The sequence below is a fragment of the Paramormyrops kingsleyae genome, chromosome 24 (assembly GCF_048594095.1).
Source record: "Paramormyrops kingsleyae isolate MSU_618 chromosome 24, PKINGS_0.4, whole genome shotgun sequence".
NCBI lineage: Eukaryota > Metazoa > Chordata > Actinopteri > Osteoglossiformes > Mormyridae > Paramormyrops > Paramormyrops kingsleyae.
In genome coordinates this window covers 1,651,421-1,669,257 of record NC_132820.1, presented here as the reverse complement: position 1 = coordinate 1,669,257, position 17,837 = coordinate 1,651,421, and the positions used below count along the sequence as shown (strand labels likewise).

General features: G+C 43.9%; 1 protein-coding gene across 2 annotated transcripts in view; it reads right to left on the bottom strand.

The window, feature by feature from the left end:
* Positions 1 to 1,124: 1,124 nt before the first annotated feature.
* LOC140582249 (NLR family CARD domain-containing protein 3-like) overlaps positions 1,125 to 17,837 on the bottom strand; it is a 136,764-nt gene continuing 120,051 nt past the window's right edge. For both annotated transcript variants that reach the window (XM_072706483.1, XM_072706481.1), the window contains one exon: positions 1,125 to 1,893. In XM_072706483.1, coding sequence (XP_072562584.1) covers positions 1,373 to 1,893 — 521 coding nt within the window. In that variant the 3' untranslated portion in view covers positions 1,125 to 1,372. The remainder of the gene's footprint in view (positions 1,894 to 17,837) is intronic.

Below are 17,837 nucleotides of genomic sequence, written 5' to 3'. Positions count from 1 at the left end.
ATATGTAGATTATATACTTGTTTTGATAGATTGTATTTATATATTGTAATTTTCTTTTTTACTTCCACTTCTTACCTTTTTTCTTCTATTTCTGTACAGCCAAACAGGGCGACTCAGAGATACATTTCACTGCATGTTGTACTGTGTGTGACAAATAAACCTCTTGAATCTTGAATCTCAAACGGGAAAGTGCTGAACTTCAGCGGCGCGATGTCTGTTTCTGCAAAATATATGATTTATTTGTTTTTTTATTATGAAAGAACGCAAATGACTGCTATTTACAAACTGGCATACAACAAACCGTGCCGATAAAAATGTATAAATATGATTATAATCTAATTCTGAACCTCTTTTATTCAGTAATCTGTTTTGTCTCCACCTAGTGGCCTCCCTGAAAAGTACACAGTTTCTGGAAGGATCGCTTGTTCTGTGAATTAACGTGTCCAGTGGATGTCAGAAATATGGCAGCAGCTTGAGACACATTATAACTGATTAAAGTCACTGTATAGAATGTGAATCTGCAATAGATAATGGATCCAATGGCGGATTGCTTAATGGATGTCTGTGGATATTATTACACGTCTATTATTAATAATGTGTGTAGATAAACTTAGTGGCTTTTGCCGATCGGACACAATGGATTCAGTATCTATGTATCAATTTCTCTGTCAGGCACGTGGGGGGGTACCATTTAAAGTGGGGGGGGGGGGGGGGGGGGGTAAGGGTACCTGCGCACCTGCCCCTTCTGACCGACGGGGGTGATGCCAGACCTTCTATAGTGGGGGGGGGGGGAAGGGTGCCTGGGCATCTGCCCCTTCTGTCCGACGGGGACATAACCAGATCTTTTACAGTGGGGGGGCTGGGGGCGTATTTATCTAATAAAAGACATTTTATTATTTAATCACATAAATTAATAATTTTGTTTAATTTAATCCACTGAACAAGAGCAGTAACAGGATATAATTACATGTTTCTGTTATGTCTCCAGTTAAATGATCATTATTTACACTGATTTACTCTCATTGTGTCAGTAGTAAAGTGAATTTATTTAATTTAATCCAGCAGACTGTGGTTTCATTATGTGACTCAGTTATGCTTTGGGTGACGCTGAAGCAGGACATTAATAGGACAGAACAGAAAGCCTTTATTGTCATTGTACAGGGAGGAAATACAGTAAATAGACATAAATATATAAAATGTACATATACAGGGGAGGGGGAAAGCCCCCCCCCCCCTCATCAGGATTACATTTAGTTACATTTTATTCAGGGAGAAAAACTTATTTTTGTCAAACATACATTTCAGAGTAAAAAGGATTATAAAGGTTAAAAAGCAGAGATTTTACCCTTTTGCCAGGAGAACCAGCAACACGTCACAGTGACACTGAGGAGTTTCTATAAACCCCAAACCCTGGATAGAGGAGCTCAGTGAATGAGGAGGTGAATCTGTACAGGGGGGTCAGTCCATCAGAGGAGACTCTGTAGAAGGACAGAGCACCAGCCCCCCAGTCCAGATACACTCCTACTCTGCGGGAGCCTGAGGGCCGTATGGGTATGAGAGTCTGTTTATTATTGTGCCAGACAGAGTAACTGTGAGGATCAAAGCTCAGAATCCATGACTTGTCATTGTATCCAAGCCGACAGTCACTCCATCCTTTCCTCCTGATCCCTTTATAAGTCACTCCTATCAGGGCTCCATATCCATCCCACTCAGCCTCCCAGTAACAGCGGCCAGTCAGACTCTCTCTGCACAGAACTTGGGGCCAGCGGTCAAATCTCTCTGGATGATCAGGATATGGCTGCTCTTCTTCCCCCCATGTCACCTTCCTGTTCCCCCCTGACAGAGACAGGCGTCTGTTTGCTGTGTTGGGGTCCAGCGTCAGCTGGCAGGAGTCTGTATGCAGGAGGGAGAATTATTAATACCATCAGGAAGCCTGTACTTTATGTTTCTGTACAAAAACATACGGACGGCGCGCGACGCGGGCGGGAAGAGCCGCCAAAATGCGGCGCGAGCTAAACTAACAGCTTAATTACGGGTAAATAAAATTACAAAGCAGCGACATTCATCAGACACATTCAGCACAAGCATATTTACCACAAAACAGCACCAGATATTAATACTAAAAGTCAGTGTATTTACTTTAAAGACGAACTTCCTTCTACCCGCTAAAGCCGGGACACAACGGCCGCCTCGCTGCTCTCTGTATTTCTACCTGTATTTACCTTTGAAAATGACCATCGATAACAGAATATAAGTAATATTATTACATATTTAAAGTGATATTTAATAAAGGTTTGGACCTGGATTCTGATACAAACGCCACCGAAGACGATTCCGGCGCCGGAGTTACGCTCCATGAGGATCCAGTATTTGCAGCGATTGTCTGACATGGTCTTTAGTCACAGCAAAGCCGCTCTGAATGCATTTCACATGCATCGGCTTATTTTTTTTTTTTTTTTTATTGCTTTTTTAACAGTATACAAACAATGTAAAACACATAACAAATACAAAATTGCATTTTAAAGAAAAAGGGGTATATATTCTTTCTCATTTACAAAAGATTCTTCAGGGCCTTATATAAACTGATAGTTTTAACAGCTTTTCGGTTTCTTTCAAGTCCATCCAACGTGTTAAAATAAAATTTCAATTCCAACTTAAACTGGCATATATTAGGCTTCTTTGAGGACCATTTGCATTTGTGAACATAAAATTTATCATATAAAATAAACAGATTTAAAATAAAAACATAATTCCCATTTAAGTCGTTTTTCCCATAATAGAATAGAATATCTCTCCTATCTAAAAGAATTTTACAGCCAGACAACGTTTCAAACAAATGTTCTATCTCAATCCAAAAGTATCTGACATGTAAACAATCATAAAACAAATGCGGGATAGTTTCTGTACAGATACCACAAAAGGAACAAAGATCAGATATTTCATTTCTGTATTTCTTTAACTGTGTGTTTGTGGGATAGATTAAGTGTAAAATTTTAAATTGAATTTCTTTTACTTTATTAGTTACACAGTATTTATTGCTTAAAGTCCATGACATATTCCAATTGATATTTTCAAACTGGGAGTTCCAAAAGAATTTAGATCGTAAGGTAATAGGGTTATGCAGTAATATTCTGATAAATTTATTATTCCATTTCCTGTCTTTTATGTTAATACCATTAATAGTAATATCTGTTCTAGATATTGGCAGTCCGTTTGGTATGTTGGTATCTTGCAAAAGTCGCATAAGACCTGAAGGAATTGCGTCAAAAACGATAGGAAATTCTCTAGGAGATATTGGAACATTGAATTTGGTCAGAAATTCAGAATATGAGAGCAATTGCCCTTCTTGATTAAACAGCTGGGACACTAATAAAATGTTGATTTTAACCCAATTGTGCAAGAAAAGGGATTTATTCTTAAATTTGATATATTTATTATTCCAGATTAGTTGTCTATAGGGAGAATAATTATGATTATATATAAGAAGCCAGGATTCAAGTGCTTGCTTGTGAAAATTAGATAATTGGATTGGAAGTTTACTCACAGAAAAATTACACTTTAGGAGGAATTCAATGCCACCAACTTTTTCAAAAAGTAGATTTGGAATTAAGTACCATAGCTTATTTTTATTTTTAACATACTGTTTAATCCAGTTCACCTTGAATATTATATTGGATGAGTCAAAGTCAAGTACACCCATGCCTCCTTGAGAAAACGAATTGCATAAAATCTTTTTATTCAAGTAATGGGGTTTATTTTTCCAAATGAAGTTTAATAAATAGGAGTTTGTTTGATAAATGACTTTGGGACATATAAAACTTTAGCAGGGTATACTAATCTTGATAGACCTTCAGTTTTTGATAGGAGAATTCGGCCTCTGAGAGACAGGTCTCTCATCAGCCACATATCAAATCTGCCTTTGACTTTTGGTAATATTGGAGTAAGATTCAAACCAGTTCTCGCTGCCTGGCTCCTGCAAATGGTAATTCCTAAATATGTGGCCTCTTCTTTAACAGAAATACCATCAATTTCTGTTAAATGATGCCTGTTTTCTTTTAATGGAAAGAGACTGCATTTTTTAAGATTTAAAGTTAAACCTGAAGTCACAGAAAATATTCCAAGGCAATTTATAACTTTTTTAACATCGTCGTGGTTTTTTATAAAGAAGGCAGTATCATCAGCTAATTGACAACATTTTACTTCTTTGTCTAAAATTTTAATACCTTCAAAAGAATTTTTGTATATATGCAAGACCATCGTCTGCATAACAAGAAGAAATAGAAAGGGAGCTGCAGGATCACCCTGTTTAATTCCTCTGAAAATGTTAAATCTACTAGTAGTCCCATGAGACAACTTAACAGAGCTATTACAATCATTGTATAGTGTTTGAATTGCCCGTTTAAAATAATGACCAAATCCAAAAAAATCCAAGCAATCAAATAACAATTTGTGACTTACAGTATGAAATGCCTTATAGATATCAGCAAATAGAATATAACCACTATCTGTTACATAATCACTATAATCAATAAGATCCAGTATTAATCGAATATTATTACCTATGTGCCTCCCCTTCATAAAGCCAGACTGACAGTCATCAATTATTGTATTTAAGCAAAATTTCAATCTTTGCGCAAAAACATGTGCCAGTAGTTTGGCATCATTGTTAATTAGAGTTATCGGTCTCCAATTATCAAGAGATAATCTGTCTTTGCCAGGTTTGGGGATTAAAGTAATCAAACCCTGACGTAAAGATGGAGGGACTTTTCCAAATGCTATGGCTTCCTTATAAACATCTAGTAAAAATTTGGAAATAATGTCATTAAATGTTTTATAAAATTCACTGGTTAGGCCATCGTTACCAGGAGATCGATTGTCCTTAAGTTGCATAATACTATTTTTAATTTCTTCTAAAGATAATTCCTTATCACAAAGTTCTTTTTCCATTTCAGTTATACAAGGTGCATCATGTTGGATGAGAGAGAAAAAGGATGACCCCTCATACAGATCATCCTGCTGAGAGTATAGATTTTTATAAAATTTATGAACACAATTTGAAATTATTTTAGGGTCGTCTGAGATTTGTCCATCTATTTGAAGTTTATTTAAAGAATTTAAACAATAGTTTCTTTTTTCCAAGTTGTGAAAATATTTAGTATTTTGTTCACCTTGTTCTAACCATTTTCTTCTAGAACGAATAAAAGCGCCTTGGGCCAAATTTTGATAAATGTTATCCAAATCTAATTGTAATTCTGTAAGTCTGTTGCTATCACTTTGGGAGAGATTACTTTTTCCATATAATATATGGATATCTTTGATTATCTGATCTTGTTTTATTCTTTTTAATTTTGCTATTTCCTTTCCCCGTCTAATTGCTATGTTTCGGATTTGAAATTTGGCATATTCCCAATAAGTACCATATGATTTATTTTTTTGAGCTAGATTCCAGTTTTCTTTTAAGGTATTTATGGCCAAGTTTTTAAAAGTTTTGTCATTTAAAAGCATATTATTTAATTTCCAATAGCCTGTATTACGTTTAGAAATAGAGTTTCCTAGACAAATCGTCAATTGTATTAATCGGTGGTCTGTAAATATAGAAGGATTAATTAATGCTGGGATTGCTGTAGAGGCTGCTGGGATTGCTGTACTGTTCAAGCCGGACGGGTTGTGTTGTGTGCCTGTTGAAGCGGTTGATTTGATTTGAATTATCTGTAAAGTATATTTGAGCGTTTGTGTGCCAGCACGGTTACGTGGGTGGTTGTTGTTGTTTTCATTTTTTACTCTTATTTTTACGTGTGTACTTGTCTGTCCTTGTGAGTGTTACCGACAGCTGCGGGCGCGAGTGGCGTTTCTGTTTGCGTCCTTCGCATCAAACACCCGCGGGTAATATTATCGAACATCGGTAACATTAACTCTAAAAGGTCAGTTGCTCCGGAGCTTTGCTCGGTCGCCAGTCGGGGCCGGGAGGACATTTTCCACTTTTTTTCCCGCTCCGGCAGTAGCCTGCTTTGAGAGGGTTTTTGTGGTTTTTTGGCCTCCCTAGAGCAACTTCGCTTTAGTTTAAGCTAAACGTGGTTCAGCAGGAAGTTAATCTCGGGTAAGTAATTGTAAATTTGGTTATTTTAAAAGTTAAATTTAAAGGTTGTTATCGCTGACGCTGCCGGATAATTTATAATAAAGTACCGATTTAACGCAAGTGTTAATTTAGTGTTTTAGTGTACTCGGCACTTTGTTTTAACTATACGTTAATTAGATCAACTAAAAGTTTATATATTCTCTATTAATATACTGGGCTGGGAGTAAAGGACGGGAACATAGTGAGTTAGGTAATTATGGGGCCAGCTCAGTGTTGTGTTTGCAAGATGTTTGCCCTTCTGGATGCTTGCCTCCAGTCGGACTTCGTCTGCGAGCGATGTGGGTTAGTTGACTCACTCATGGTCCAGGTTCGTGACCTAGAGGAGCGGCTGGCTCTCATCCAGCATAGCAATGAGTTAAAGGAGAGAGTTAATACGCCTTCTAGGGAGACTATGTGTACGTCACAAGCGGGGAGGGGGGAGAATGATGAACAGGTAGGTCGAGAGAGCTGGGTGAACGTAGGTCGTAGAGGTAGAAAAGGACGTACACAGTTCACAGAGGCGGCATCACCTGAAGTAACGGTTTCTAACCGCTTTCAGGTGCTTCCAGCTTTAGAGCCGGAAGAGACTGGGGAGGCAGGTGGGCCCTTGGGCACCAAGGAGCCACCTAACCCTAGTAGGAGGGAGGTTGTGGTAGTTGGGGATTCAATTATAAGAGGTGTAGATAGTTATGTGTGCACCCGTGATAGAGGGTCCCGTACGGTGTCTTGCCTGCCTGGTGCCCAGGTAGGGGACCTTCCAGATCGAGTGGACAGGCTTTTGGCCCCAGCCGGGGTGGATCCAGTGGTCGTGGTGCATGTTGGCACCAATGACATAGGAAAGGGCAGAAGGGCTGTTCTGCAAGATAAATTTATAGAAGTCGCGGATAAGCTTAGAAGCAGAACATCCACGGTGGTATTCTCTGGAATACTTCCCGTGCCACGTGCAAGTCAGGCAAAATTAGCTGAGATAAGGGGATTAAATGCGTGGCTAAAATGGTGGTGTAGGAAAGAGGGGTTCAGGTTTATGGGGCACTGGAAGACCTTCTGGAACAGGTGGGACCTGTTCAAGCCGGACGGGTTGCATCTGAACCATAGGGGAACCAGTGTATTGGGGAGGCGTATGTGCAGAATAGTTGAGGAATGTTTAAACTAGGGACTGGGGGGGCAGGGAGGTCAGTTAAGAATTTATGTGGGGAGAGACGGAAAGCCCAAATAAAAATTAAAAGTAGACACTGTAAAAGGCCTACCATTTGTGGTCTGTATTTGAATGCTAGGAGTATTAGAAACAAAATTAATGACTTAGAGGCTTTAATTTCTACAGAAAATTACGACATTATAGGAATAACTGAAACATGGATGAGTGACAATGATGGTGATGAATATAATATGGATGGTTATACGTTGTTCCGTAGAGACCGGATAGGCAAGAAGGGAGGTGGTGTTGCAGTATACGTAAAAGAAAACTTGCAGGCAAGGGATCTCACTGATAAAAATAAAAATTCAGAAGCTGTATGGATCAAACTTGATGCTAAAGATTCAAATGGCCTAATTGTCGGGGTTTGTTATAGGGCACCTAATGTAGCTGTAGAGGAAAGCAGAATATTATATGATGATATCAGGATTATGAGTAATAAAAATGATGTGGTGGTTATGGGTGATTTTAATTTACCTGGGATACAGTGGGACACAGTCTCTGGCTCTTCTGTAAATGAACTTGAGATGGTGGAATTAGTACAGGATTGTTTTTTTACTCAGTTTGTTAATACTCCTACCAGGGGAGAAGCCCTTCTTGATCTTGTTTTTTGTAATAACCAGGATAGGATTGGAAAATTAGAGGTTTTAGACCCATTGTACGGTAGTGATCATAACATGGTTAAATTCGAGGTTAATTTTAGTGTCCAAAGAGCAAAGTCTAAATTAAAAGTATACAATGTTAGGAAGGCTAACTTTAATGGTATGAGACGGAAATTAGAAACTGTAAACTGGACAGAGTTAAATAGCAAAACAGTAGAAGAGGCATGGGAATTTTTCAAAAGCACATTGTTGCAAGTGCAAGAGGACTTCATACCTGTTTCCAGCAAAACTAAATCTAGGAAACGACAACCAAGGTGGTTTACTAAGGAAATTAAGAATAAAGTCAGGAGGAAAAGGGCTCTGTTCCACAACTGGAAAATAACTAATGATTTCAAAATCAAGCAGGAGTATCTAAGTCTACAGGCAGAGTTAAAAAATGACATTAGGCTATCAAAGAGGGATGTAGAAAGAAAAATTGCATTGGAGGCTAAGCATGACAGTAAAGGTTTCTTCCAATATTTTAACTCCAAGAGAGCACTAAAAGCTGAAATCACTAATTTACAGGATAGTAAGGGCCTTATAATTGATAACGAAATTGATATGGTAAATGAGTTTAATGATTATTTTTCAAGGGTGTTCACAATAGAGAACACAAGTAACTTACCACCAATTAATACGAATACAGCATCGTCTATGACCAATATATGTATAACTGAGGTTGATGTGATACTAAGCCTAGCTAAACTCAAAATAAATAAATCACAGGGGCCTGATGGCATCTTACCTTTAGTCTTGAAAGAGATGAGGGATATTATTAGCCAACCTTTGACTTTAATATTCCAGAAATCGTTATCTGCGGGTGTGGTACCATCAGATTGGAAGCATGCTAATATAACACCCATATTCAAAAAAGGGGATAGAAGTAATCCGGCAAACTATAGGCCAATCAGTTTAACTAGCATTACTGGAAAAATAATGGAAGCTATAATTCAAGTGAAAATGGTAGATTACCTAGATGCAAATAACATTATAAAGGATAGCCAACATGGATTTAGGAGAGGTAGATCCTGCTTAACGAATCTGCTTGAGTTCTTTGAGGAAGCTACAAGTGAAATTGATCACAAAAAGGCCTATGATGTGATTTACTTAGATTTCCAGAAAGCCTTTGATGTTGTCCCCCACAAACGGCTCTTGTTAAAGCTTAAAGCTGCAGGAATTTTAGGAACTGTGGCAGCTTGGATCAAAAACTGGCTAACTGATAGGAAGCAGCGAGTAGTTATTAGAGGCACTATGTCACAGTGGGCCTCCGTTTATAGTGGGGTACCGCAGGGTTCAATTTTAGGACCACTATTGTTCCTAATTTACATTAATGATATTGACACGAATACATACAGTAAACTGGTTAAATTTGCAGACGACACTAAGGTGGGCGGGGTAGCAGATACTAATCTAGCAGCAGAGAGGCTCCAACGGGATCTGGATTTAATTAGCGAATGGGCTGATACTTGGCAGATGAAATTTAACACAGATAAATGTAAGGTAATCCATGCAGGGAGCAGAAATATACAGTACAGATATTTTATGGGTTCCACTGAAATAAAGGTAGCTGATTACGAGAAAGATCTCGGTATGTATGTTGATGCTTCCATGTCCCACTCTCGCCAATGTGGGGAAGCAATAAAAAAGGCGAACAGAATGTTGGGTTATATCTCTAGATGTGTGGAGTTTAAGTCAAGGGAGGTGATGTTACATTTATATAATTCCTTGGTAAGACCCCACCTAGAATACTGTGTGCAGGTTTGGTCACCATACCTCAAGAAGGACATTGCTGCCTTAGAAAAGGTGCAACGAAGAGCTACGAGAATGATTCCTGGTCTTAGAGGAATGTCTTACGAGGAGAGGTTAGCGGAACTGAATCTGTTCAGCCTTGAGCAAAGGAGACTAAGGGGGGATATGATTCAGGTCTATAAGATTCTAACGGGTCTGGATGCCGTTCAGCCAAATGACTATTTCAATATTAGTCTAAATACTAGAACTCGTGGCCATAAGTGGAAATTAGCGGGAGGACATTTTAAAACAAATTTGAGGAAGCACTTCTTTACACAGCGTGTAGTCAGAGTATGGAATAGTCTTCCTGCTATTGTAGTGGAAGCTAAAACCATGGGTTCCTTTAAATCAGAGCTAGATAAGATTTTAACAACTCTGAGCTATTAGCTAAGTTCTCCCCAAACGAGCTTGATGGGCCGAATGGCCTCCTCTCGTTTGTAAATTTCTTATGTTCTTATGTTCTTAATTGTGACCTCTTTGACTTTGTCAACCAATTCTTCAGATATAATCCAAAAATCAATCCTCGATCTCCTTGATAAATCCTTGTTATTCCATGTAAACTGAATCTGATGAGGATTCTTAATTCTCCAAATATCACAGCAGTTTAAATGTAAGCACAAGGTATTGAATTCTCCATACATACCATTTAATGAGCGCACAGGAACACAGTCTTTGGTAGGATCTGTAATAGAGTTCCAATCACCTCCTAATATAAGTTTAGCATTCGTAAATGTATATAAAAGAACATTGATTTCCTCCTCAAATTTTTGGAAAAGAATTTTGTTCTTTGAATTGCTATTATACCCATATATATTGCCTAAAATAAAGATATTATCTAAATAGTCTATAACCAAAAGCTGCCATCTGCCATTTACATCATTTATATATTTAAGAGTTTTCCCTCGAAAGGAACCCTTTAATATTGCTACTCCTGCTGAATGATTGTTACCATATGCCATCCATATATTATCACCCCATTGAGTTTTCCAAAAATTAAAGTCAGATGCTAAAGCATGTGTTTCTTGCAGAAAAATGAAATCTGCCCTGAAGGTTTTACAAAATAAAAAAATAGCTTTCCTCTTGGTTAGCTCACGAATACCCCTAACATTAAAGGAATATATTGATAAAGTCATATAGAAGGATATAAATGGTCTTCCAAACACCTTGCAAACAAAACAAAGAAACCATTTGTTTAGAATAAATCTTACCTGTCACTATGGAAAACAAAAAAAGACTAAATTCAAGGTAATTTAGAGGGGAACGATCGACATTAATAACCATAAATAATTTCAAATTATGTTCGAAGTTCTTTCCCTTCAATAACGGCCCTGGCTCCTATGAAAAAGGCTTTCTTTCCTTGCTTGCGTGCTTCCTCAATCTGGGGCCACAGCTTGTTGCAGGCTTCCTTGTCCCTTGTTGTTAGATCTTCTCCAAATCGTAGTTTTTCCTCTTTAAGGAATTCTGACGTCTTTGCACTCTTCCACAGCAAATCTTTAGCGGATCTGATCGCAAATCTAATCAACACTGGCCGGCACTTATTCTCCTCTTTTCTTCCAATTCTGTGGCTCACATCAATTAGATACCGTGGGTCTTCTTTTGTATCTGGAATCACGGTTCGGTAGACATCCACCACCCGGCGCTTCACATCTTCTCCTTCCCGTTCCGGCAGCCCGTACAGTATAGCCTTAGATTCCACCTCCTTTGGTATCTTTCCATTTCATTTAATTTGTCTTCCATCCAATTAATTTTACTGTGCTGAGCGACACTTGCTTGTTTTACTATTACCAGCTCTGCTTTCATCTCTTGCATATCCTTACACAAAAATTCAGTTGTCTCTTTCAAAGCTTCAATTGTGTCAGTATTTTTCCGTATTAGAACGGCAAGATGGTTAGTGTTTTCTTTAATTTTATCAGCTAAAAGTCTCACAATATTATCTTGCAGCTCACCGAGAGTAGGTTCCGTCTTTCCTTTCTTTGGAGCTGGCGTCCCCGGGGCAGACACTGGGAGAGGGGCAAGGTCTAGAGATGTCATGGCGTAGGAGTGTATTTCTGCAGTCTTCATGATTTCTTTATTTCCTTTGTCGTTGTTTAAAGTGGAGAAGAGCGCCTTAGATGGCTTCTTTTTGTCTTGTTCTCTTGGTCTTTTATCAGCCATTAGCAGGTGCGTTGTATATTCGTGCTTTGCAAAGTCAAGCTAATCGTTGTAGGCACTTAAGAGGATTCTGCCAGAAGGCACTATATGCCTGACAAATAAGTTCATTGCAAAGAGCATGAGAACAGAAGCATTTGTCAAGATCGGTCCAGTAGTTCCTGATCTAGAGCTTTTTAAAGGTGCCACTTAGCCGCCTTTTGTTGTAATGCAATTTCCATTAATGAACAAAGAAAATTGTGATAAGAATTAGAGGTTTGTCTTCAAGACACTGCAACAATATGATACAATATATAGTACACTAAACATCAGTCAATTGCAATGAAATTTGGAGGGGGCCATGTCAGAAGGTTGGAGCATCTTATTCCACTTCGATAACCTTTGTGGGATGACAAGGTCAAGATCATTAGGGGTCAATTTCTCATGGATTCTGAAGGGAGGAAATGATGAAAAAGCAATGAATGTGCATTTTCTATGACTGAATTCACTGTGGTATGGTGCATTTGGGTTACCAGTTATATTTGAACACTCACACCGTGTTTCATAATGGCGGCCATATATCATCGAGATAGTGAATTTTTTTTTGACCGTATTTTCGTCTGGCAGCTCACGCATAATGCATTGTGTCCTTAAAAGACCCGGGCTGGGGATGCAAGATCCCGCTTGAATTTTGTTGTGAAACTTTGCAGATAAGTAGTTTAGAAACCAAAGAATGCGCCTGGAGGTGAATCTGGGTTGCCTGGGGGGTTACTGACTATTTTTGGGAGGGGTAAACCTTACCTTTAGTTTGTGATAAACAGAACTTTGTGAAAACACCACGGAAATTGATCGGATAAAAATTGTTTTGAAATCGAGGCTCTCCTGTCCAAGATGGTGCCCATCTAACGTAAATTCGTGCAGTGCTAGCCCCAAAAAGAGGAAATTTTAGAATCCTACCGATACGCTCTTTTTAAAATGATGACGTCATCAGGGGCGACGCGATCGGCGATCGGCTCGAGCGAGTGTTTTAAGTGCCTAATCGTTGAGGAAACGCGTTAAGGCAAGGGAATTCTAGTTGAAAAAAACAAAATCCGTCTTTGTTGATTTCCAAGATTTAGGTAAGAAATCGTTTATTAACAACAAGGTGAGAAGAAAACCATATTGTTCTTTAACCACGGAAAAAGTAGTGTAACACGGCCGCCATCTTGCCCGACCTCTCTTCGACTCCATCGGCTTATTTCCGTGAAGCGTGTCATACTGTATCTACTGATCCGGGAGAAACACTGCAGTTCCGGGGCGGAATAGGTGCCGCGCAAAGTCGGCAAACTAATGATAATACCGTCTACAAACCATCAATAAAAGCGGATTAAACTACACAGATCGTGCAACATGAAAAACAGAAAAATATTACTCAGAAAAACAGGATGGTTATTTCATTAATTCGGAAAAAACAGAATTGATTGTTTTTCAGATGAATGCAATACGCTTCCGTAGAGAACCGCTTACTGCGCGCATGACTCTAGATGCGGTGCCGCTGCCGCGAGGCGTTGGCCCCGAAATTTCGCCCAGGCATGTGGCCGCTCTAATCTGTTAAATTATATTTTTCGCCGCACATCCAGTGTGTCCCGGGCGCAAAATTTTTTAGCACCGTGGTGTTACGTGCCGTAAGTTTGGGTTACCGTAAGGGATATGTGCCGTAAGTTTCGGGTACGTGCCGTAAGTGTTACGTGCCGTATGTTTAGAAGGATGTGTCACTACCGAAAATGTTACACCTTGTCACTACCGAAAATGTTACACCTACCGAAAATGTAACTCCCGCTACTACGCATGCGCACGCTTGCCACCTCTGGAAGGAGGCGTGCTATTTTTACGGCATCGCGTCACATTTCGTCTTCTGTTGATTTTTGATGGGAATGTTGACAGCGAGAGGAAAGGGAAGATTTAACCTGATAATGATGGAGTCCTTCGACTTTAAAAGATTTTATTTCGCATAGGCCTTTAATGCCCAATGTGCTTCAGAAGGAGCGACGTAAAATACAGGGTATGGCCATAAATTTTACAATCAAAGGTGACATTACTTTATGTACTACTCCCAGTTCGATGTGCTGTGAAGTTACTTAAACTAAGCCTGCTTTTTTTCTCCTTAGTCATTTCATTTCTTAATTGTATTGGTGTAATTACCACACACTCCTGTCAGTTATGGCAGCTGTGTTCTGTGGTGCTAAATGAAGCAAATTATATTTGTTTCTGACAGACGACCGATTGTTTTATCTTGGGCCAAACCGCACAACATAAACATTGTTTATGTTGTGCAAATAAAAGTTCTTAACTATTATTTTGGTGTGATTTTTTTTTTTAGAAAATGCTGTACATATATCACAGTCCATTGATAAGCAATATGGGTACACAAGACTGATATACACCCCAATTTTATTACGTTTTCTAAAGAAAAGGCATCCATTCAGCAATACCATTGGGTTACTGTCAGTGTCACGTCCCGCTCCGTCCGCTCCCGATGTGTGCCACGCCCCCTCATTATCCACGTGTGCTTTCCCGATTGTGCCCAGCTGTTTCCTGTTTCGTTTGCCTAGTCTTGTGCATTTAGTCCGTGTCTCAGTCGATGTACCCCAGACTTGTCATTGTATTGTCCGTTGATGTCCTTACCTGTCCGTCCGTTCGCCAATAAACCCTCATTCTACCCGTGAGTTTGGCTCCGCTCGCTTGCTTCCCTGCTCGCCTTAAGCCGAACGTGACAGAATGACAAGTCTCTCCAACAATGCTGCGCAGCAGGGGATGGATGTCTGGCTCATCCTGCTGCACGAAGTAGCGCACTGGCGAAAGCAGCCAGAGGTCCAGGAGGACCCCGTCATGACCGACCTGGTGAGCCGAAGCTGGGATCTCCTCCAGGGCGTACAGCCGCAAACCGAGGAACGCAGCATAGCGGAGGTGCGTTCCTTGTTGAGGCAACTGGACCTCCGGTTTGAGGAGAAGAGGCTCCAGCTGCTCACCTGTGCGGAGGCCACCCCGCCTCCTCCTACAGAAACCGAGCGGCGAAAGAAGAAGAAACGCCGGGGAAAAGGGGTGGAAACCGCCCCGACGCTTTCCCTAGGGGCGTGTTACCTCGCCGCGGTGCCTCTTATGGCAGAGGCTCAGGAAAAGCCCCTCCTGGCTCAGCAAACCCCGGAAGTCTTCACCACCGCTTTGCCCCAGAGACCATCTGCCTCGCCTCTTCAGGACGGCCGCCTGGAGTGTGCGAGGATCGCAGCGGTGTGGGACGCGATTCCGCGGGTGCCGAGAACCCGTAAAGGGGCTTCGCCGACCGACTCGGCGCCTCTCCTGCCGCCGGTACCGGACCTGCAGGCTCCGGATCTGCCCGCGGCTGCGCTGCCTGCTGCCGCCGCCGATCTGCCCGCGGCTGCGCTACCTGCTGCCGCCGCCGATCTGCCCGCGGCTGCGCTACCTGCTGCCGCCGCCGATCTGCCCGCGGCTGCGCTGCCCGCTGATGCCGCCGCTCTGCCCGCGGCACCGCCTGCTGCGGACGCCGCCGCTCTGCCCGCGGCACCGCCTGCTGCGGACGCCGCCGCTCTGCCCGCGGCACCGCCTGCTGCGGACGCCGCCGCTCTGCCCGCGGCACCGCCTGCTGCTGATGCCGCCGCTCTGCCCGCGGCACCGCCTGCTGCTGACGCCGCCGCTCTGCCCGCGGCCCCGCCTGCTGCTGACGCCGCCGCTCTGCCCGCGGCACCGCCTGCTGCTGATGCCGCCGCTCTGCCCGCTGCAGCTGCCCCCGCCTTGCCAGCGGCATCGCCTGTCCTGCCTGACCCGCCTACCCAGCCTGCAGTCCCGGTTGCTGGCCGCGTGATGGCGGCGCCCGCTGCGGCGCCCCCTGCTGGCCGCGTGGAGGCTGCGCCCGCCGAGGCGCCCCCTGCTGGCCGCGGGGTGGCGACACCCTCCAGGACGGCCCCTGCTGACCACGGGACAGCGGCGCCCGTCCTGCCGGCACTTGAACTGCTTGTCTTGCCTGTCCTGCCGGCACCTGAACCGCCCATCCTGCCGGCACCTGAACTGCCCGTTTTGCCTGTCCTGCCGGCTCATGACCTGCCCGTCTTGCCTGTCCTGCCGGCTCATGACCTGCCCGTCTTGCCTGTCCTGCCGGCTCATGACCTGCCCGTCTTGCCTGTCCTGCCGGCACCTGAACTGCCGGTCTTGCTTGTCCTGCCGGCTCCTGAAGTGACTGTGGTGGCCGCGGTGGCGCCTACTACTGGCCGTGTGATGGTGGTGGCTGCGGTGGCGCCCCCTATTGGCCACACGCCCGCGGCCCTGTCCGAGGCCGCCTCTCCCGTCACGCCCGCGGCTTTGGCTGCCCTACCTACAGCCTCGCCTGTTGCCCCCAGGGAGGATCTGACTCACTCGCCTTTACCCCGGCAAAGCCGACGCCCCCCAGGACCCCGCCTCTCTGTATCCGGCAAGGGACGGGGACATAGGCGTAGGGCCCGGGTCCCGCCCGCCCTGCCCCCTGGCTCGCCCGTTCGGCCCCTGGCTGTGGCTCGGTGGCTGCCTGCGGGTCCTCCGGCTCGGGGTCGGCGGTCGCCGCCGGGTCCCCCCCTGGATCCTCGGTGTCGGTCCTCGGTCCCTCCTCCGGCTCCGTGTCGGTCGCCTCCGGGCCCCCCTGCTCCGGCTGGGCGTCGGACGGCGCCTTCGCCGGCTCCGGCTGCGCCTCCGCCTGCCGCGGCTTCCCCCTCCTGCCCGCCTGCACTGGTGTTCCCTCCTGCTCCCTCCGTGTCCCCTCCGTCACTCCCTCGTCCCGTTCCCTTGGCCCCTGGGTGGTCCCCTTCAGCTCCCTTCTCCCTCCCGCCTGCGGCCCCTCCGGCCGCTGCCCGTCGCCCGCCTGGGCTCCCTCGTGCTCCCCTTGTTCCTCCTCCCTTTCCGTTTGTCCCGCCTGTCTCTGCTCCTCGTCCCTTTGTTCCTCCTCCGTTCACTCCTGGCCCTTTTGTTCCGCCTGTCTCCCCTTCTGTGTCTCCCTTCCTGGTCTGTCTGTCCGCTTTCCCTGTTCTTTGTCGGGTTCTGTCCTTCGTCTCGTCCCTGTTCCTGTTTTGTGTCTCTGTCTTGTTCCCTGCTTTTGGTTGATGTTTTGCCTTTTGTCTTTCAGGTCCTGTTCCCCGGTTTCGTCCCGTCCGTCGCCTCCTCTCGGGCGCGCCCGGTGTGCGCGCCTTTGGGGGGGGGTTATGTCACGTCCCGCTCCGTCCGCTCCCGATGTGTGCCACGCCCCCTCATTATCCACGTGTGCTTTCCCGATTGTGCCCAGCTGTTTCCTGTTTCGTTTGCCTAGTCTTGTGCATTTAGTCCGTGTCTCAGTCGATGTACCCCAGACTTGTCATTGTATTGTCCGTTGATGTCCTTACCTGTCCGTCCGTTCGCCAATAAACCCTCATTCTACCCGTGAGTTTGGCTCCGCTCGCTTGCTTCCCTGCTCGCCTTAAGCCGAACGTGACAGTCAGACACTAAAAGCAACGCGCACACAGATGCTAAATATTACAATCGGCAAAGCAATATGGTTTAAATACCACAATAAAGTGATGGCTGAACTACAAATATAAACATCAATGACCCATCTCACAATACGTGACTAATGAATGATGATACACGACGTCCACGCCCTGAATCACGCAATTACGGTCTGCCACAAAATGTGAATACATGCGCAGTATCGGGCCTGTGGAAGTGTACATTACACATGCGTAATAAAGAAGTGCCAGAAAATGTGGTTTCGTGGACGCATGCGTGATGAATGTGCGCATGCGTAGTAGCGGAAGTTACATTTTCGGTAGGTGTAACATTTTCGGTAGTGACAGGATGCCTGCAGGTCCTTCGGACGTCCTGCCCACTCGCCGATTGGTCAACCGCCCCCTCGACTCCGCCCCCTCGACCTGACCCCGCCTCCCTTGCCCTCGGAGCAGTTTCCGGTTCATCGGCTGAA